General features: G+C 43.1%; 1 protein-coding gene across 2 annotated transcripts in view; it reads left to right on the top strand.

Annotated features, from left to right (window-relative positions):
• Positions 1-22,058, top strand: part of ESRRB (estrogen related receptor beta) — a 135,474-nt gene that overhangs the window by 78,347 nt on the left and 35,069 nt on the right. For both annotated transcript variants that reach the window (XM_048306102.1, XM_048306101.1), the window contains exons 2-3: positions 11,745-12,154; positions 21,448-21,564. In XM_048306102.1, coding sequence (XP_048162059.1) covers positions 11,745-12,154; positions 21,448-21,564 — 527 coding nt within the window. The remainder of the gene's footprint in view (positions 1-11,744; positions 12,155-21,447; positions 21,565-22,058) is intronic.

Below are 22,058 nucleotides of genomic sequence, written 5' to 3'. Positions count from 1 at the left end.
ACAGCGACTTCGTTTGCCAAGGGCAGAGGGAACTGGAAGACTGGGCACACAGTGCAGATGAAGTGTGAGTGTGTGGAGTTATAGATCCTGTCTTTATGCATCACATTGATCTCATTCAGTGTGTTATACTTAGCATTTTGTTTATATAATCTCAGGGTGTTACAGGGGTTTGTTTATTTTTAACTCCTGGATGACTCGCATTTCAGTCTGAATGCTGTCTGTTTATAAATGGGAGAAATTTGTCCAGGCCTGGCAAAAGGTCTTTGACAAAGGCTTTCTGGAAGTTGAGAGAAATGCGTTTACTTGACTTATATTATCTTGTCAGCTGGGAGCTAAGTCCAGACAGGCAAACCGTGCCTGGGGTGGTGAAAGCACTGACCACCATCTGCATACATTGGCAAATGGTTGTGTCACTTTGTGATATATGTTACATTTCATTTAGGAGTTAAGGTAGGAAAAAGAAAGAGGGATAAGGTACATTCTGCATCATGCAGGAGTCTGGTGCAAAACCAGCTACCTGGGGAAGTGTGTCATGTGACTAGAAGAGTTTGGGACTAGAAGCTGTCTCATATCGATGTGGTCATGCCTGACCTCACTGCTGGTGGCTGCTCACTGACTTAGTATTTGTGTTGTGTTTCCTATTGTAGACGGGGTTTGAGTGAAACCAGTTCATGGATTTGGCAAAGGATTCCCTGTTGTAAACAGGGTGCTGAATTAATAGAGATCAGCACCTGCCAGAGATTTTAGCTACACCTCTGGATGCCCCTTTCTTCCTGTATCACCACCAGATTCTCCAGAGGTAGTCATATTTCCCAGAAGAATCCAGCAAGGATTAAGAGGGATTCCTCCCTGCAAGTTTAGATACTGAATGCTGTGTGTATTTCTAGGGCCTACTGAACCCTGGTGGAGCTAGGCTCCAGAACTTGCTTTAGAATTGACCCTATGTGCCCTGATGGGTTGCAGTGCTCACTGCTGGCTTGTCACCAGACATTGATTTCTATTTCCCATTGCTCTGAACTCTTGCATGGCTCACCCACAGGCAGCTCAGTGCTATGAGCTCTTGGGGTTGTTCACTGGAGGGAAAGTCTTTAGCTTTCAAGACCTCTCACCGTCAAAATATCTGGTAAAGCTGCCTTGTTGCCTCTCCCTACCCCTTGTCCAGGCCGCTCTGTTCTGTTCTGCGTGTCTGTTCCCCTTCAGCCCACTACTGTGTGTCCATCGTCTCCTCTCTCTATGCATCTAATGGAGGTTGGTAATCCCGTTAGGTGCTTGCAGCGGGTGCTGCCGAATTTGCTTGCAAATGCCTGTGCCAGGTCGAGTGTCATTGCCAGCAGCACTCTTGGCGGGATGAAGGTTGCATTAGCGAACAGTAATTGAAATGCAAAATAACATTTTGATCGAGCGAGCAGGCTGTTTATTTATCAGATCAATAGCCAAAATGCCCCATCTGGAGAAGTCAGCGTGATAACAAGTGATAGCATTCCAAGGGCAAAGGGAACAAGCACAGCGGGGAGGACATGCCGTCACGGTGGGCTGGTTTTGGTTGGGTCACACCAGGCCATCAGTTGCTGAAATTTGCTTCTTTTTGGGTCCCTACTTTAAGGAGGGCAGGCCCCCTCCTAGTTGCATCAGCAAAGGGTTCCAGACCTCTGGAGGGAGAACAAACTGTTCTTAAATATGGGATAGGACCGCCTGCAGACATATGTAAAGGTCTTCTTCTTCCCATGCTCTGATAGACACAAGACTGTGCCTCAAGGTGCAGACTGTGGAAGATATGGCTCAGTTAGGCAGTGGTTTTTGATTGTTTGTTTTTGCTTTACTGCATTATGCTTGCTATAAAGGTCTGAATACTCACTGTGATGATCAGGAAGTATGAATTCATGGTTTGGCTTCTATAGCAAAGCTACTGGAATGGTATCTAGGTGCATCCACATGATGAGGAAAGGCGAGATGTGAGAGAAGGGGGTTGTGTGTATTTGCACAATAAATTTATGCATTCCTGATATACGCAGATACCCTACAGAATAAAGCTATGTAACATTCAAAGCTGTCTCAGAAAGGTACTATATGAAAGTGTAAAAGCAACTGTGTAGCTTCTTTGCTGGTGCCTGACTGCCTGTCTGCTTTGCTATGTCTGCCTGTTAGCTTCTGCTTAGCCATTAGCAGGGATGCTAAAAAATGGAAGAGGAAGAGAAACTGAGGTTAAAACGCTTGCAAGCTTGTGTTCCTTTCTTGCATATCCAAAAACAGAGACAGAGAAAACTGAAAACTTCATGGGATGAGAAAATAATTTATTCATGACAAAAGGAATATTTTTGTGGGGTTTTTGTAATTACATTTAGTTAAATTTTCCTACAGTGATGCCAGTTTGTGAGGAAAATTGAAATAATTGAAAAGTATTTTGCTTTAGAATTTGTTTTGGCTGAACTGGGTTTTTTAGGGGGGGTTTGCTTGGTGGGAGTTTTTTTAATCTAGAGAAAGGAACATGCAAGTTTTGCAGAGTATTGGGGAAAATGATGTGTTTGTTCTGCTACACAGTTTCTGTCTAAGGAGCAGTTTGTTGATCTCATCTCTTGGTTCAGGCAAGTAAGAATGCAGGACACTGTGGAGTGTCAGGTAGAGTTGGACTTGAGTGGATGGAAAGCTGCTTTGTCAGTCAGAGGAAATGGGGACAGTCAGCAAGATGGGCAAATGAAACGGATTTACAGTAAGTTATGGGGGTTAGAAGCTGGAATTTGGGTCAGATACAGCTGCCTACTTAATACACGCAGTGTGTGCTAAGAGATCTGCTAAATACCTACCAAAGGTGGGAGTTTAGAGACTCAGCAAAACTGAACCTTGAGGTTATTCTAAATAGGTAGCTAAAGATAATCCTATATGTTACAGCAGTGCAAGGTGTGCAGAAGGAAACCACTGTTTCCATATGTAACCTATTCTCCTTACGCCTGTGGTATTCACTAGCAGGAAAGGAGCCTGGTCTACAGTTACCTCTGTCATGTACTGCCTTTCTCTGCTTTTTCAAGTGCTATATCTCAGCCTCACTGTGTAGGTTTCTTGTCTGTACTTGACTCCATGTAGTTCTCTTGTGCTTCTGTCCTCACTGACAGCCTAACTTACTTGCACTTCCGTACTTTTTCAGTGATTCTGGGACATCTTCCATATGTCATATCCAGCGTTTGCACTCACAGTTACCTTGCTTTGCCACTGTATCATCTTAGAAATCCTTTCTGGAGAGTCAGGGTTAAAAAAAAAATTGGATTAAAAAGCACTAATTGCCCTCTGTTATTTCCCATGCTGTAATTTATGTGAAACTAATTTCAGTTAGTTTTTCAGGATCTGTCAGGTTTTGAGCAATGTTCTAATGATGAGGCACTTAGTTACAGATTTCTCTGAGAGCTACAGGTGGAATCTAGGTGAAGCCCATCTAATCTGTCTGGATTGTCTTGGCAAGGGTGGGAGAAGGAGGCAGGAGGCAGAATCCCACTACAACTGTGTTGTTGAAGTGTAAGAAACAGAAACCTTCCCAAAAAATATTACCAGCTAAAACCCAGAGAATTTCTAAATGCATCCAGGTTGAATAACATTCAAGTTCATATTTTGTCTTGATAAACCCGAAGTCCCCCTTTTCAGTAAGCTAGTATTCCTAAAAAATGTCAATTACTAAGTCTCTTTGCATATTTGTTTCTTGGGTGATGTCTTTGATATGCATCTCCCATCCTAACTCCTTCCTCAAATACTTACAAAAATTAAGCAATACCTCTGGGTCTCTCTTTTTTCATGCCATTGTTCACCATGAATTGTAGGCAAGGTTGAAGGGGGATGTCTTCAGTGAATATCTTGAAATGCAAGGAAGTGCAGGCTGAAGAATTTGCACTGGTGGCAGTTTTTCTCAGAAATGCTGAGAGGATACAGAGTCAAAGGTCCGTGAGAGATGAGATGTTGGATCAGGCTGTGATGCAAAAGTAAGTGTGATATGAATGGCAGTGCTAGAAGTTTTCCTTTCCTTGCCCATCTGAAAAGGTGGAAGCAAAATTCTGATGTATAAGTGTTCAAAATGTGCTCTTCTGAGCCTCCTTTGTATGGGTCTCATTCACAAGTGTCTGAAGGACACTGGAGGTGCTTAGAGAGATATAGATTATAAGTGCTCTAGATAGGCAGAGTATAAAGAAAGACACTCAAGAAGAAATGAAGGTCTAGCTGAGCATTTCAACAGGGATTGAGTTGCAGCTTTTCTGTGTGCAGGCAAAACTGTTGAACTGTTGTGAACGTAGAAATAGTGGGGTAAGAAGTGGAAATGTGAAACACAGAATGATAACATGGGGGGGGAAAGAGTGGTGGTAGAACTTGGATAAATAGTGAACAGCAAGTCAACCCTGGTCCTTGTTTTGCTGTGGTATCAACAGTAAGTATAAGCAAGAGGCATTAGCTCAAGTGCTAAAGCAATTCACTCTAGAGGGAGTGCCACTTAGTACACCAGAGGGCAAGGTACCTTCAAAAGGCAGTATGTTAATAAGAGAGTGAACTGATAATATGTGTCACACCTCCAGATTAATTGTCACTTCATCTGTGTAATACTTTTTACCATTTACTAACAAGACTGTTGTCGTAAGGGTGAAGAGAAATTACAGTAATGAGGAGAGGGATGAAGGCTAGTAGGAAATCCATAAAGTCTTCTGCCCATGAGAGCCTTTTTTATTTATTAAGCAGCCTCCAGATGGTTTGCTGTGGCAGCTTTTTTCAGCATGAGCTAACTTAGGCTAGAGAAGATCTACTGATATGTAGCTGGGCTCTGGTTATGCAATGGGTCAAAGGGATAAAATATCTACTGGGCATTAGACGAGCAAGTACTATTTGTGTAAGAGTCAGAATGTGAGCACTAGCTTGTCTAAAGACAAGCATGTGGTATTGGGGGGGCATATTATAGACAAATGCCTTGAAAACTGACTGTCTGGGGTTTGCCACACTACAGAATAGGAGCATAATCCATACAAGCCAAAGGGTGCTATCACTAGGAAACATGGCAGAACTCTTAGAAATCAGATCTGCACTCCAGAGAAAAATAGTTAAATTGAGCTGAGTTCTGACTCTTGTCCTTTATAGCAATGCAAAATACTGTGACTGAAGCAAAAAATCTCTAATGTCCATGCACTGGTAACTTGGTGATTTATGTTTATGATCATGCCCATCACGATGGTACTACCCAAGCTCTTGACTGTTCTCAGATAGCAATTAAGTTTGCCCTGGGAACAGGATATGTTCCTGTATGACAGAATAAGCCCAGAAGAGATTCCTGATGTGACTGAGTTACCACAGTTATCCACTGTACAGGAGTGAAGTGGCACATTGGCAGATCCCATTATTCTTGGACTGTTGAATGGAGAGGAGCTGTCAGTATAGATAAAGTCTCTAAATGATGGCTCTCTCATTTGAAGTCCATATGGAGTAGAAGAGTGGGAGAAACAAGTGTGGGTGCTGATCCCTTTCCTCCCTAGCACTTTGGTGGGTGTTCTTGGTGAGGCAGGGGTGGGAGCGTGTTTGTGAGCTGTCCATGGTAAGAGTAGGTCGACCAACAGGTGTGCTCAGCTCTATGACATTAACTCTTTGCATAAATGACCTAAAATTACACTGGCTGTTATTGCAGCTGTCACATCTAGCCTGCCACTTGGAAAACATTATTTATTTCTGTCTCCTGTATCTAAAAAAAACACCTGACAAAATTTGGCTTGTTGGAGTTGCAGCCAGTGTTTGAGAAGCCGACCTACATTGTTTGTCAGTCTACTGTAGACTGCAGAGCTCTCTCATGTGGCCCACAAAAGACACAGACTCTGTATTTTCCATGATGTGCACATCCCATTTACACATGCAATGCAGGTTTATCTCATCTGAACTGACAAATACTGATAGCAGAAATAGGTCTGTACCAGAGAAGAGGTTGCATGTTTTATCTCTCTTATCATTGGTGTTTCTGCAGATTAAAACGACTTTCATCTTCCATGACTGGTTTAAAAATTTCTGTGCAATCCAAAGTATGCTTTTGTCACAAGCTGGTGCCTGAAGTGAGCAGCTTTGTACTGGCAGACTTCTCAGGTTTTGTCAGTATAACTTATATCTACTGTGAGGACTTCAGGACTGAACTGCAGTTCCACAAGCACAGCCATATGGCTCTTGGAAGTTACAAGTTGTACAGGCATCTTACCTGCAGGGTTTTCCAGTTTAGGGAACTTTAGAAAATCAAGATTTCATTCTGTCTGGAATCCATATCCAGTGTGAGACCCAAAAAAAAGCCCACTTCTGATCTTTTGCATTTCTCCTTGTGCCCAGAATAGGGAAGAATTTTCCTGAGGAGGGCCTGAGTGTTTTCTCTTTCTCCCTGTCCATCAGCTGATACTAGTTCTACAGCTGTATTTCAGTATGCATTTTTATGATAATTTCAGTCTTGCTGTTGGAAATCTCCAACATGCTGAGTTGGTAACTTCGTGACTAAATCAGAAAATACTGGTGAAGGGACTGGACTACATGGCAGAATTGATGCCCATTCCGTACCTTTCTTCAGGAAACTGGAGTACAGAACTGAGCCACCCTTGCATTTCCTGTTGAAGATGAGGTTTCAGCCACTAAGGAAGCTCAGCAGTGTTGTCACTAAACTTTTTTTGATCCAGTTTTGGAATAGTGAGTGCTACTTGGAGAATGTAGAGGGTCAAATACTTAAGTTTGCATGAGCACTTCGATGCTCAGATGGTATTAAGTTACTGAGTTGTGTATACTTTCAGCTGATAAAAAGTTCCTCCGGTGGGGAGAAGTTACCTTCTGTTACAAAGGTGGGTGTTCTGGCTGTCCTGCTAAGCAGGTGTGAGTGGTGGATATTTTTTTTTTTCTCTCTTATACATAAAGACTACTGAATTCTTGTAATTTCCAAATCCAGAAGTGGGGTAAAGAGGTGAATGTAGCTACAAATTACTATTTCAGGCAAAAATAACCCCAAAGGATGTGCAATAAAATAGCTTTACCTGCGTCAAACTTGTAATCCTTGAAGTGCAAAAGAACAAAAATTGGGGGCACTACTGCCTTAATTTTATAACTCTAGTCTTATATCCCTTTCTGGTCCTCTCCATCTAGCAGTCTTTCCCTCTCTTATTATTGCTGTTTTCCTCAAAAGAGCATTAAACTCATAAGCCTTTAATGTATAAATACCAGCCATTGCAGACAAATAGCAGAAGATGAAAGGCTGGAGAAGAATTGGGGAAACTTGTAACATTAACCAACATTGCCGCCCAAAGGAGAGAACAGTCATGGATAAAAACCTAAAGCACAGTCTTGACTTGGTCTAAACCTGAGTATTTACATCCAGAATCACTGAGGTCAGAGCACGCTTGTCTGAGGGCAGTTACAAGCTCATAAAGGCTAGCAACATTGTTAGTGATAAACAGCAGTGGGTTTATGAAACAGGAGAACAGCAGACAATAACCTTTCTTGATGCAATTAGATAATTAGTGGGCAAAAGGAATGCAGTGAATAGACTGACTCTGGACCGTGCATGGGCTTTTGACACAAAGCTGTGCAAAATCTTATTAGGGAAATTAGATCAAATTGGTTTTGATACAAATCCTGTGAAATGAATCATGGATTAAATGACAGAGTGTAAACAGAAGGGTTAGAGATATTCTTTATCCTTCTGCAAAGATGGTGTCCAAAAGGGCAGTGCTTTCACTGTAAATACTCGTTAGTCACCTGGAAGAAAATGTAAAAGTGATCACACTCAAATTTACAGTTGACAGAACCAAAAGATGCTTTAAAAAATCAGAGTAGAAAAAAGAAGAGCTGAAAAAATGAGCATTGTGAACAGGCTTTCGTAAAACAAGTGATAATTAGCACTGTGTAGTTGAAAGATGATACTGGATCTACTTTGGAACAAGAAGAATCTCCAAATTTCATGTTGTGCAGAGCACAGTGGCAAAAGCAGCTTGTGTTCAGAGTGGTCCCAAAGAGACAGGCTATCAAATTGTGTGAGCTGATGTGCAGCCTGATGTCTGGCAAAGCTACTGCTCAGTTGGTCCATATGTCTTCCTGGCTGTGTGCTTTCCAGAGTGACTCTCCCCTGTAGTGCTGCAGCATTGCACTGTGCAGTTCGGGGCACCTTGCTGCAACAGAGACCCAGGGAAGTTGGAACAAATCCAGAGAAGGACCACAAAGATGCTAAAGGGATTAGAAGGAATGACCTATGATGAGGAAAGGTGAAAAGAACGAAATGTTTAGAACCTCTAAGCCTGTTACATGGGCACAGAAATAGTAACGGAGTTTCCTGTGCCAGCACGGAGGAGAGTTGGATCAAGTCTCTCTCCTTTTACATTCCTATTAAGGTAACTAGAGCCAAGCAAAATGGCTGTTCATCACTTTGAACTCTTTGCAAAAAACATTTAGCTGTTCTTCTTGAAGTTCAAGATGTTGTATCTCATTGCCAGGGGACACTCTGACTGTTTAAAAATCAGCACGGGATCTCCATGAGACTTGCAAAAAGTCAGAGGCCAGAAAAGAAAAACAGATGCTCTGGAATGGCTGGAGTCACCTTAGCTGTAATCTTTGATCTATCTTGGTGTTAAGGGCTTTTGCTCTCAAGCACACATTCACATCTAACCAGAACTCGCTATGTACTGCTGCCTGCTGGAAGGGAACAGGAGGGTCCTCAGCTGTAAGGATGTAGGGGGCTTGTTTCTTGATTCACCATCAAACACTCACTGTTCGCATGCCTTGGGGAAGGAAGGCTCCTTATTTCCCCAGGTTCTTTTTTTTTTCTTTTTTCCTTTTTTTTTTCTTTTTTCTTTTTATTTTTTGTTTTTATTTTTTGTTTTCTCTCTGGTGAAGCAAAATACGTTGGTAAGTCCTCTTGAGGTCCTCTGTGAATGTTGGGCTATTTAAGAAACAGAAGTTGGGATTTGGACTCCACTGATGGAATCTGCCAGTGCGGCTCATCTCCCTGTCATTCCTTTTTCATAATGTTTTCCTCTGTCTGCCTTGAAAATTACAACTCTATCTCCTCTTACTGTGGAGTTCCACAGTGCAGAACAGTGTTTTATGGTTTTTTTACCTTCCATTTTAACCTTAATCTCATGTTGCTGTGTCCAGTGACCTTTATCTCTTTACCACAGATGCACTTCTCAGGTAGGGAGAGGTTCCAGAACCTGGCCAGCATAGCAGGTTTCAGCTTTGCTGTGAGGTGCTAAGATCTAGTCTCAGCTAGCAAAGCTTCCTCTTCCTTCACACAGTCAGCTGGCATTATACCAGAAGATCTGCAATCTGTCTAGGTGCCCTGTGGGAATAGAGATGAATGCACCTGCAGCAATTTCTGTAACTGCACCATGACCTCTAGTTCATTGTGGCCCTCTGGGCAAAGCATGGGCATTTATCAACTCATCACACTGTCTCTGAGAGGGACCAAACCCTGGATTCCTCTCAAGTAACACCAGGCAAAGCAACTGAGGAACGTGAGATGCCTGTCCATACTTTCAAGGTCAACAGTCTTGCCAAAAAACAAACTTGGCTGATCGATCCCAGAGATAGGAGATGAGGTCAAACTTTGAGGATGAAACAGAGAAGGGAAAATTAGGAGATACTTAGGTCAAATGAGATCATAAGGATACAGGACTATGAATTTACTGCATATCAAACATCTATATTCCTATCAACAGACACACAGATGTGATATATAAACTTGTGCACTTCAGCCTTGCCGATTCACAGAATGTTTTGTCCTGTCCCCTGATGGATTTGACCTCTTGGCAGAAGGAGTTGCCACAAATACCAGGTAAATAGGCTGAAACAGAAATAGAAATTACCCACATGACCATGGTGTGGTAACTTTAAACAAGCAGAGCTTCCAAGAAGAAAGGTCAAGCACCTCCAGTCAGTCAGAATTCTTTGGCCATGTCATCAGGAAAATGCAATGTTTAGTTTTTCTTGAAGACTGTGACAAATTGTCTTGCTGAAGGGAAACTTTAACCTCTCAGGTTAATACTATTATCAATTAATAAGTGTAAGAGACAGAAAGAAAGGGTAGGCATACCCTACTCAAAAAAGAAAGAGAAGTCAATTTTCAGCATGATAAAGGTTAACATGCATCACCCACAAAGATCAGTATTGTGGTGTTTGATCCATGTGTTAATGATCTGGGAAGTGCATGAACAATGAGACTGCAGATGAAATCAAATTACCAAGGAAGACTGAAGAACTCCAGAGGATCCTAATAAAGCTGGGTGTGTGGACTGCACAGCACAGTGGCAGATGAAATACACTGTTGACTATTGCAAAACATTGCACACCAGAAGGATTAATTTGATTTTTCATACATCTTAATGGATTCTAAATTAACTGTAGCAGCTCAGGAATAAGATCAAGTGTTGCAGTAAGTAACTTCCTGATACTATTTGTTGAAGAAATGGTAACAATTCAGATTTTCATTTAAAGAGGGAAAAAAGCAAACAGTGCAAGGAGTTACATTATACGTAGACTGAAAATAACCCTGAAAATATTGTAATGTCACTAGGTAATTGATGGCGTGCCTTTGTCTTGACTACTGTCCAGACCTTCAGCTGGAGAAGTGATGGAGCGGTGCCAGTTTCACTCCACTGAGGAGCTGGCTCATTGAACTCTGTTCTGGACTGAACAGAAATAGCCAGAGTAGAGGAAGTTCAGAGATGGATGATGAAGCAGATAAGAGATCTGCAAAAACTTCTGTGTGAAGAGCAATCATATAGATAATGAAGAGCTGAATGAGGAGAACATGGCAAAACTACATTTCCTGAGAAGGAGAGTCAAGAGATGTTCAGGGAGTTTGACTGGCTGCAAATACATCATAGGCAAATAAAAGTGGGATTTGTTTGTTCATACACCGCACAAGTAATCCCTGGAACTCATTGCTGCAAATATCATAAAATTTAGCAGTCTTCCAAAAAAAGATTGAACATTTTAATAAAAAATAAGGCTATCTGTGACTAAAATAAATAAGAAGAGCTTGAAAAGTTGGTGAAGTTCTTTCCGTAAACTTAAGAGTGTAACCTCTCTTTAAGAAGTGGGAATTTGTGTGTCCATGCAAAAGCCCAATACGAGTAAATAGAAGAAAGATTAATATTTAAGATTGAGACAGAAGAAACTTTTGATCAGATGATTTTCCTTCAGTTTCTAAGCTCCTCTTTTAGTGATGATAGTGCAGCAGGATGGGATAAAGGGTGAGGTGGGGTGAGAGAAGGAGCGAAACTTGAAAATTAATCAAAGACTTCTGTATTACAAACGAAAAAATGAAAATCCAATCTGAGCATGTCCTTTCTGCAGGGACTGCTCCTGAACCTTTTGCTTAAAGCCAGGGCAGCACATTCTGTATTAACAAACATCTTTTTCACCTGGTCTGCCACAGGCAAGCTTGCTTCTTTCTGCTGTCTGGGGGTAGATGGTGTTCTGGGTAGATTGTGCTTCATTGGCACTCATGCCCCTTCCCAGCACTGCAGCCTGTGAACAGCCTGAAATTATGATCTACATGAAGAGCTTTGTCTTTACTCTAGAGTGAGTCTGTGGGGAGCGGGCAGGCTGGTCACAGTCAATTGTACCATTATTCCTGAAGAAGAACCTGCGCAGGGTTGAACTATCTGAGTCTACTGGAGTTGGACTGAGGTGGCAAAAGGGGGGCTCTCTTTTGACTAAACCTGGAACTGGGTTTGGCCAGGAGGTTGCTGAGTGCCTTTGCTCTCTCCCTGCAGGCTGCTCGGCAGAATGGCCACGGAGGAGCGGCACCTCTCCTCCAGCTGTGGGTCCTTCATCAAGACCGAGCCCTCCAGCCCGTCCTCTGGCATCGACGCCATCAGCCACCACAGCCCAAGCGGCTCCTCCGACGCTAGCGGTGGCTACGGCATCGCCATGGGTGGCCACCCCAATGGCCTAGACTCGCCACCCATGTTCAATGGCACAGGGATTGGTGGCGGGTCCTGCCGGAAGCGTTACGACGACTGCGCCAGCGCCATCATGGAGGACTCACCCACCAAGTGCGAGTACATGCTCAATGCAATCCCCAAGCGGCTGTGCCTGGTGTGTGGGGACATTGCTTCTGGGTACCACTACGGCGTGGCTTCCTGTGAGGCATGTAAAGCCTTCTTCAAGAGGACTATTCAAGGTATGGTGGGAAGGAATGGAAACTGAGGCATTCACTCCATAGAGATAAAGGGACATGGCCCCAGACATTGCTGAGACTGCAGTGTCATATAAAAGGGGGAAAGGGAGAATGAATGTAGTGCACCCAATTCTCCATCCTTTTGTATGCTTCCTCGCTCCTGCTCAGTTCTATTTCTTCCAAATTAACATGGACATGAAGTTAGGCTATGTGATCGTAGGAACATCTGCCAAGTTCCTTGCCTGACTGGCTACTAGATCTGGGTATCTGGACTAGTGGATCTTCCTGCCTCTGCCAGTGGTACTGATACTATGAGAATGTGGCAGCTAGTGGAGTAAGGCCTGGAAAGGAAATGCTTTGCATTCTAAAGGTGTTTTAAGGCCCATTTGAAGAGTAGATGCCTCTGCCAAGAGATGGCATTTCTGTAGACATGTCTGCACCTTGAGGTGAAAGCTCCAACATTACAAGAGTAGAGAGATTTTAACTTTCTCCTACCAGTCCTAATATCTAGCCATGAACTCCATACAAACCTCAGCACAAATCTGGACAGAGAACTTGTGTGAGAGTCAGTCTTTTTCTCCTTTTCCAGTTTCACCAACCTTTTTCATTAACATAATCTTTCTTTGAAGATAAAAAAACTAGGCACTGAAGAAGATGAAGTTTTTGTCAGTCTTACTGAGGATGAGCAATTCCTCAGGTGATTTTGAAAACCTCAATGCATGCATGTATAGATGAATTGCAGCGTGTTGCTCCTTCATGTACAATTCACGTATGAGGGATATGCCTGTGTCGTGAGTGCCAAAGGTGTGCTTGCACATGTGCACATGTGCGGCTACAACAATATAACCAAAAGCAGGAGTGCATCCAGGCAACCTCCAATATCCGTGGATGCTTGGGTATACTTATATACACATGCCCCATGTGAGCAAAAGTGTCGGGACGTACAGATACCCCCTTTATTTCCTCCACTAACTAGAAAAAAGACAGGATCATTATCTTCCAGTGGAAAGTGTATTGGGTTTGCCCGAGCACGGTGTGCTGTCTGAAGGCAGGTGGACAGTGAGCAGGCAGCTGTGCATGTACTTGGCTGTTGGCTGGGGTCAATCCACCACAGCAATACTCCCTTGCCTCCTGTGAAATGAAAGAAATGCACATGTGGAGAGACCACTCACTTTGTTAATTGAATGGATCTGATTACACTCTGTTGCTGGGGATGTTCAGCTCTGGAACAGTGCAGGGTGCAGTTTATCCCAGGTCTCTGCAAAAGTCACTATATCTATCTTGTTTTCATAGATTTTTGATGTCTCTCCTTAATGTGGAAATCCAGCTGTGGAAATAATTACTCTGCCCCACTGATACTTCCTTCTTTATTATGCCATGGCCATCTCTAGGGCATTGGCCTGTTCCCTGGCAGAGTTTCTGTGATTTGTCATTGCTGAATCTCTGTGATTGAATGTGAACTTTTACTTGCACTTCTGACTGTCAGCACTGACTTCATCCCTTCTCCAGCACGAGGACCCTTCCTAGTGTTTCTTTTAGGCACATCCAGGTGCTAAAGCAGGGACAGGGTAGCACTCTGAAGCAAAGGCCTAAGGTCTCCTAATACAGGAAGACACCAGATAACTAACCCCTCATGGGAGCGATACTGGAGGACCCCTGTGGCAGAGCAGAAGAGACCTGGAGAAGGAGAAAAAGACATAGGAACTTTCAAAGAGTTTTCAGAGAGAATCAAAGGAAAATGATGCATGGTAGCAGTACCTGGAGCCTGTATCAGCCGGGCAATATGTCAGCTGACTGAATCCCAAGAGGGGAGAGTGCTTCCCTCCAGCTTCCATTCCCCAGCACAGCCATATTTTTTCTCCCTGTGGTTACCTAATTGATTGCCTGTTAACATGTAACAGACGGGGAAAAAGGAGTAAGTGGAAATTTCTCTCGCCCTGTCATCAGCTTGGGCTGGCAACTGAGGTACTAAAATGCTTTTATTCCTAAGAGTGTGAGAGTCAAGTGTGCTGTGCCTGAGGGTGAGCAATTTCAGCTATGCAGCTGAAGGCTGAACCCAGGGAAGCGGGCAGCAAATAGGGCCGCAGAGTTTGGTTGAGTCAAGAAAACGCACTGTTCCCAGGGCTCTGCTGCTGTGGGCATGATATCTAAGTATAGCCCTGGGTGTACAGGGGAAAAAGATTTAAGGATCACAAGAGAAAAGAGAAGGCAAGAGCATTTCCAAAAGGTGTTTACCCTGCAACTCCATTATATTCAGTAGCTGTATTAAGCATCTTACAGACAAAGTGAAAACATCTTCATCCAGGCTGCCTAATATCAATGTAGGCTTTGCAGAAAGCATGCAGATGTGTATGTTATATAACTGCTTTCTCAGTATCCTAGTATCAAGAAACTTGCCATGATTCAGTATGTGGGAGCAGCATTGACTCAATGGTTTGATCACCAAGATGGAGCAATGACCCCAGAATTTCCCAGATGCTCAAGAGATGGAATAGGTAAATTCATCACCAGGCTTTGTGGTCTTGGACGAGCCACTTCACTTCTCTGTGTGTCTTGATAGATGAAAAACTAATGCAGACTATGACAGTACTTACTCTGCTGGCCTTACCATGTGCATACTGCCATCAAATGGATCTAAATCTGTGCTGAATTACTTGACTACTACAGCCTTATCTAGATACCCCTGATCATGAAGCAGAGCTTCACACAAAATCCCCCTTCCAACTAGCTCCCCACTCCCCTGCTACAAATTACCCCAGTCTACCTATTAGGGACTTTTAGCTGCATTAACTCATGTAAAAGCTGCATATCTTGAGGCAGGAATATCTTGCAATAGCCTTTTGACTCCCTCTGCTGCTGTAGCAGCAGCAGGAAGATGCTGCAGACCTTCTTTAAGCATGACATCTCTGCAACTCACTTTCTCTCTTGACCAGGTGAGGCCAGGCTGTCATGGAGAACACAAGGGCTGTTGCTTTTCAAATGATGGGGAGAAGATAGACTGAGAGCCAGCATGGACATGGCTGATTATCTCTGAGGTCACTAATATTGCTGTGTGGGAGTTTTCTGTCAGTAGGATTTTTCCAAAGAGAAGTGGAATTTTTACCAATTCAGATTTCCCCAAGAAAAATTCTGATGATAGGAGAAAAAAAAGAAAGCAGGAAAATCCAAACCATTGATTCCCTTCTAGCTGAAATGGAGTGTTTGGTTTTCCTGAACTAAGACAGGAAGACAGGATCACACAACACACCTTAACCTGTCCCACAGATTACGGGGGAAAGTCACACCTCTGTCCTTTCCCGTGTTGTATTACACAGCCCAAGGATCAAGGCCTGGAAACCTGTGTGTCATTTCCACTTTACAGCATTGGCAGTGCTTGAGACAGAAAAGTGAAAACCTGAGGTGACATGAGAGAACGTGCCCCTGGGCTGCAGGCCTTTCAGTCTGAACATGATATTTTGAACCCCAGGGTTGGACTTCCCATACTTTGAGGAAGAGTCAGAAATCCTAAACTGACCTGAAGCATTTTTGGTCGGCTAGGCTGTCTGACAAAATTTTAATCCTGTTTCTCTGTCATTGTACTGTTTCATGGGATTATATTCTGGTGGCAGTCTGCATTTACCTCACTGGACTGTGAATATTGTGGAATGTACAAGCTAGTGCAGACAGGAGAGAATCTGAATTTCAGACATGTTTAAGTGTGCTGCTATTGGTGATCAAGAGAGGTCTGATTCCAAACCAAAGATTTCATGTTAGCTGAATGTAAAGGAATGGGTCTGTTACATAAAAGATAGTTTGCAATGTTTGTAAATAAGGGCTTTTTAAATTCCCGTTCCATGGAAATCCTAACCAATCCTTTCATCCAAATTTAGACAAAGGCAAATACTGGATTTTTTACAGGATACAAATTTTCAGTCAAACTCTATTCCTTCTCTTAACAGTTTGCTCAGTAGATAGAGCATTATGTATCAGTCAATCATATTGTCATTCTCTTTTGTTCATTAATTGTTACAACTAGTAGGTAGTTTTGCCTATTTTGAACATTAACTAATAACAGTGCTATGTAACAATGAGTCCTTTATTATTCAACATAATCATGACTATAACTACCTTGCATCTATTTTTCGTCTTCAAATGGTGAAAATTAAGGCTATTTCTAAAATGACCCATTAATATAAAAAAAAAGCTTAAAGCTCAGCAAAACCTTGGAGATTCAGATAAAAGAGACACATTTACCATCATCTTCTGGATAGGCAAGTTGTGTCTTAGGCAAAGTGCCTGCGTCTGTGGATTTCCAGCTTGAGTCTTGCAAGCGTCAAACTCAGTGAGTGTAGCAACAGAACTGCTGTGTTGGGATGCCTTTACACGAATAAGGGGCTTAAAAGGTGGATAATGCAGCTCAGAAGACTTGTAGGGATTTATAACAGGCTTGTAATAAAGGATTCTAGGGCTTTCTGGTTGTTACAGTGCTTAGAGTGGCTCCCAGGAAGAGGAGCAGTTGAGAGAGTTTTTCCTGAGCAGAAGAGCATTACAATCCACACACACAGAGGAGGTTTTGCATCCCTACAGTAGCCACCACATCTGCCAGGCACTGTCCTATCCTGTCCTTAGAAACATGCCTGCTACTTTTCAGGTGAGTTCACAGCTTTCCAAAAACTTGTAAAACTTAACCAGGGAAAGTGCAGTATTTCATCATCTAGTGCTTGACTGCTGCTTACTATTCACAGATCTATCACTTGAATTTAAAAAGCTGTCTCCAGTGCAACCTTAGCTCTATTCATCTAGTGTTTTCTGTTTGCCTCAGTACATCTGTACAACGAGCTCTGTGCAGAAGGATCTTCTCTGTGGAAGGTCTGTAAAATATTTCCATGTCTGAAACCCTGTAGACAAACTTGCTGCCAGTAGGGAGCCCCAGGGCCCATACCCTGCATGCTTGTGCAAGCAGGAGGCTGATTTGAGTGAGGTTTTGCAAAATGTCCAAATCCTTTTTTTGTGAACAGGAGCCAGGTGTGCCACCCAGAGGAGGCAAGCAGTGCTGGTGTTACACCTATATGTATTCCCTTTTCCTCTCATAGCATCATTTGAATCCTCTTCTTTGAAAGCTGAGGCTTAAAAAATAACCCTTCTTACCTCATGCAGATAACTGAGAGATTTTCCTCTGATTTTCACAAAGTACCTCTCCTCACACCAGGACTTGAGCTATGATGCCTCAGTTAGAAGGTCTAATTGAAGCGGATAGCAATGAAGAAGAAACCAGAAAAAGCAAGATGGGCTTTTTTAGCAATTAGAAGCTGAAAATTATTTAGCTTTAAAGACTTTCTTGGCTATTTTTATTTAGTCTTTTCTGAGTTTCCTTTTAGGAAGGCTTTCTAGAAAGGCAGAATCAGTAAACAGGGAGTAGCTCGTGTCCTCAGTGCTCTACTGATTTCAAGCTCAGCTCCTCTGAGGACTCTATCCATAATTTAAGCAGGAGATGGGTGGGACTCTACTGTGCTCCCCAAGCTCAGGGAGGCATTCGTGTCTTCCCAGTCCATCCTGTTCAAGAGAGGTAGGGTGAATATAGGGTCTCTTGAATGACCAAGTTTTGGTGTACAATTTTCAGATGCTCCTATTATATGTGCACTAGAAATTATATTCCAAATTGTTTAACAGTCAGAGGTCTAATTTTGCAGAAAATAGGGTAGTTTTGCAGTTCTCCAGCATAAAAAAAACATGATCTATCACTTTAATAGTCCTTTGCTGTTTTGTAGCATCTCTCATCTAAAGGCTTTAAAGTACAGTTAAACCTTAATGAATAAAGCATTACAATCTCCCCAGAAGGTAGGTTTGGTGTTCCTTTCATTTTACAGACACGCAAACTAGGACATGGAGAGGAAGTAATTTGCCCTCCAAGGTGATATATGAAGGCTTAGAAGAAATCCAAACTCTGATCTGTTCACCTACCACTTGATTTTTTGAAGCCATTTTTTAGGTAAATCTTGTGCCATGACATCGGTGAGATTCTATCATTTTTTCAGATTAAATGTAAATATTTTCTAAGTAAAAGACATCTCTCTAATAAGAAACAGCTCAAAGCAAGGCCTTGTCTATTAAATTATCCCTTTTTTTGCCCCTTCCTTCTGGGTCACATAAGCTACAGTTCATGACACACAGAGACTTGACTCACATTCTGTTTTTGCATACAGAATTGTTCATGTCTGTGTGCACCCTTGTGTGCTGATGCTCTTTTGCAGGACTTTGCAGCATCCCCAGCTGCTGCAGTGAAGGGAAGCTCTCTCTGAGGCCCCTGTGCTGGCAGCTGGGCTGGTGGTGTGACCGCCAGCCACTGGGAGGCTGTTGGAATTTCGATGAGTTAATCTCATCACTTTATCACAGGGCACTTACAGAAATTACAGGGAGCTGTGAGCAACTCACTGTGCTGGCAGCCAGCCCCAGGACCCATAAAAGAAATTGAGACACCAAAAAAAAAAAAAAAAAAAAAAAAAAAAAAATTAAAAAAAAAAAATCAGAGAACTCTGTTAAACTTTTGGAGATGACAGTTTTTTCTGGTCGAGTTCTGCTTGGCTAATGCTGATTGTACCTTCCCTGGTGATGCCTCTGCTTTCTGCAGTAATGGCAGGCATTGCCTCCAGCTGTGGCTCTCAATTTCTGCAGTGCACAGCATGGTTTTGGGCCTGATATAAAACTCCATTTACTTTGGCAGCATTGTCTTGTGTGAAGAGGATACAGTGGGCCTCAGCTGCAGCATTTGTACCTGTAGAGAGAGCTGTAGGACACAGCTGCTGATGCTCACTTCCTTTAGGCTGGCACAGTGTGTGGAAGGGGCACGTGAACCTGTGTTCAATATGAAGACAACAAGCATCCTGAACGGGATGTCCCACCAGGCTCGGTGTATTTTTTCATCTGTGCTAATCAGCAACGTACAGGGCTGCTGCACTACATAGTGGCCACTGCTTTGCTGTCCAGGAAGGAGAGCTTACCCAGTGCTCAGCCTCCTCTGAGGCTCCTTTAGCAATCATGATCCCAGTAGTGACATGTCTTTGCGAACTGCTTATTCAGGCTGTACACAGAGTGTGTATGTGGTAACTCACACCTTCACATACCCTGACACTATCCCATTTAGCTGTGATGTAGGTTTTGGAGACTCTTTCTAGTAATACACTTGTCAAGAGATCCATGGACTATAGGCAAGGGGAAGCTTGGGGATCTGCTTGACACTGTGGAGGGACCTTGAGCTTCCAGATGAGAGCTGTCACTGTCTCCCACTGCTATAAAGGCTCAGTGCCCTTACTGTAGTGTCTCCGCATTAGGGGGCAAATTTTTGGCTTTTGGACCACAAAACATGAAATCTTGCATCTCTCCAGAGCTCTCATCCTGGCTTTGGTGAGAAAGGTTGGCATTCAGACAAAGGCAAAACCTTCCAAATTGAGACTGTGTCTGAGTTTTTTCCCAGGTTTGCTCCTGCTCTGTTCCTGCCTGTGTGGGGCATGGCAAGTATCTGATCATGAGATCAGGGCCACTGTACTCATGGGTCTGTAATGTGCTGGAGCTCTGCGTCTAGAACAGGAATTTGTTTATTACCTTGAGATCTAGCTTGAATCTCAATTTCCAGCTCTCTGAGAATGTTGATACATGGCTGACTATTGAAATTCAGATGCTGCAAAATGACGAAATACAGCCTGAATAGAAGCAACTTGTGCTGCACACTCTGCTCTAGCTGAAAAACTGCATTTGGGGGCAGATGAGCAATGGTGAGAAGAATGGTGTGGCTAGGCTGAAGCTTAGGGGGAAGTTGCAAGTCTTGTGACAAAACAAGAAGAGGTGGAATGTTTATAGCTAGTAGGCTGATCACCTTTAGGCTTGGGGGATTGTGTGCTCCTGGGGTTTCACTCAGCATGGGCCAAGCATAATGAGATAAATCAAATGGTGCTTGCTTTCTTTTGATTCTGTGCTCTGTTTTTCCACTCAAAAATCCAGGGGGCTTCCCAACAGCTTAGTGAACCCCAAGGTCTAGTTACCACCCCCAGAGACTGATATGTATCAGATTGTTGATCTTTATTTAGAGGAGGGAATGGTCTTGCACAAAACACAAAAATCCATTACAAAAGGAGGAATAAAAATCAAGTCCTGTCCCAGTATTACTAAACTGTAAACTCTACTTCTAGTCTGATGGTATACAAAGTTCATACTGTGTGTTCTTTCAGCTCTTACCTACACTTCTCCCTACAGTTCTGATTGAACTCTTGAATCTCAGTTTCCTGCTCTAAACCATTAAACCAGCTTTTCCATTGCTGTACTGACTGTAGAGCTTAGGTAGCCTTTTCAGTGCTGCCTGATTTACCAGTAACTAGACTGCCTTAAATGTATTGTCATTGTCAATGCATCAGTGCCAAGTTTACATTTCCAGTCCGGCTCCACAGCAAACATTGAACAGCCCTCTTCAGAAACATCACCTCAAAGTGAATGGCAGGAGGGAGACAGCCATCTCTGTTTCTTGTCCGCTAGTACTAAATAATTGTTGCCTTACACTGTGATCCAGCATAATTCCACTTACATTCTCTTATCAGACCCTCGCATCCATGTTTCAGTTATATTCTTGGCTTATAATAAAATATGATGTGATTAGAAATAAATTTGGGATGCTTCTTTCTCTTTTTGTCTTAGAGGCAGTGTGGTGGGGTAAACATAAAAAAAAGGGAATAAGGAAAGAAAAGATAATGCTCTGTGCAGAGGGATGAGAGACAGGTGCACAAGGACTAATAAAGTAAAACTGTAAAGCTTTGCACAAAGAACCCATGTTCATTTTACAGGATGTCTTACCCACCTTTCTCAATGCAGACCTATTGCTTCCCTGCTACCTGTAGTATACCAGCCAGCAGGAGGAAGCAAAGGAGGAAATGCTGTCTCTGAGCTCCCTGGTTCCCCAAGCAGGACAAGAAAGGACAGGTGACATCCATCCCACAGACAAGGAGCAAGACTGGCAGCAAAGGAAATGCTAGTAATGTCTGAACTGCTCCCACTTTCATCCCTGGACTTCAGGGAACAGGCCAGGTTACAAGGGGTGCAGCACAAGGGATGATGACATGCCTGGAGGACACGTGCCTGAAAGCCCAGCACTGCAGTCAGCCCCTTGGCTAGGTCAGCTGGGTATAGTCTCAGAGGGTATGTGTGCAAGTGAGTGAGCAAACATGCAACATATACAGACTGATGGTGGTGGGAATATCTGGGCACTGCAGCCTGTCCCTGGATCCTTGGGGAGAACGTGATTCCTGGGTGACCATCTCTGTGTTTGATTACAGGGAATATTGAATACAGCTGCCCAGCCACCAATGAGTGTGAGATCACGAAACGGAGGCGCAAGTCCTGTCAGGCCTGTCGCTTCATGAAATGCCTCAAAGTGGGGATGCTAAAAGAAGGTAAGACAGAGTCAGAATGAGAATTTTTCTGTGTCCCAACAGTGCCTGGGATTTCAGACCTTGCAGAATCTCCCAGGATAACTCTATGCTTGCCCTCTTTGTGTTTCTGAATGTATCTTTCTACAGGCTTTGTAAAAGAGTCAAAATGGGCAGTGACCAAGAGGGCAGTCCAGAGAGGAGAGTGGTTCTAGTCAGTGCTCTCATGCTCAGATATTATTTCTAGTACTTTATTACTACTTTAGTACTTATTATTTCTAGTATTTGACAAATAACTGGAAACTGGTGGTGCCAGACTCTTTCCTTTCCCAAAGGAACCCTGGGCTGGAGGGTGTTGCTCTTCTTGTCCCCAAATAATTTTTCAGTGTTAAGGAGGAAAGGCTCTTTTGTGATCATGACTGGGTCAGCTGCTCTTCGCAAGGGAAGGATGGAGTTAATGCAGAGGTGTGGCAACATGTGCAATGAAGGTCTGCCTGTATTACCACTCAGGAGACTTT

The sequence above is a fragment of the Corvus hawaiiensis genome, chromosome 6 (genome assembly GCF_020740725.1).
Source record: "Corvus hawaiiensis isolate bCorHaw1 chromosome 6, bCorHaw1.pri.cur, whole genome shotgun sequence".
Taxonomy (NCBI): domain Eukaryota; kingdom Metazoa; phylum Chordata; class Aves; order Passeriformes; family Corvidae; genus Corvus; species Corvus hawaiiensis.
This window is presented reverse-complemented; position numbering and strand designations above follow the sequence as displayed.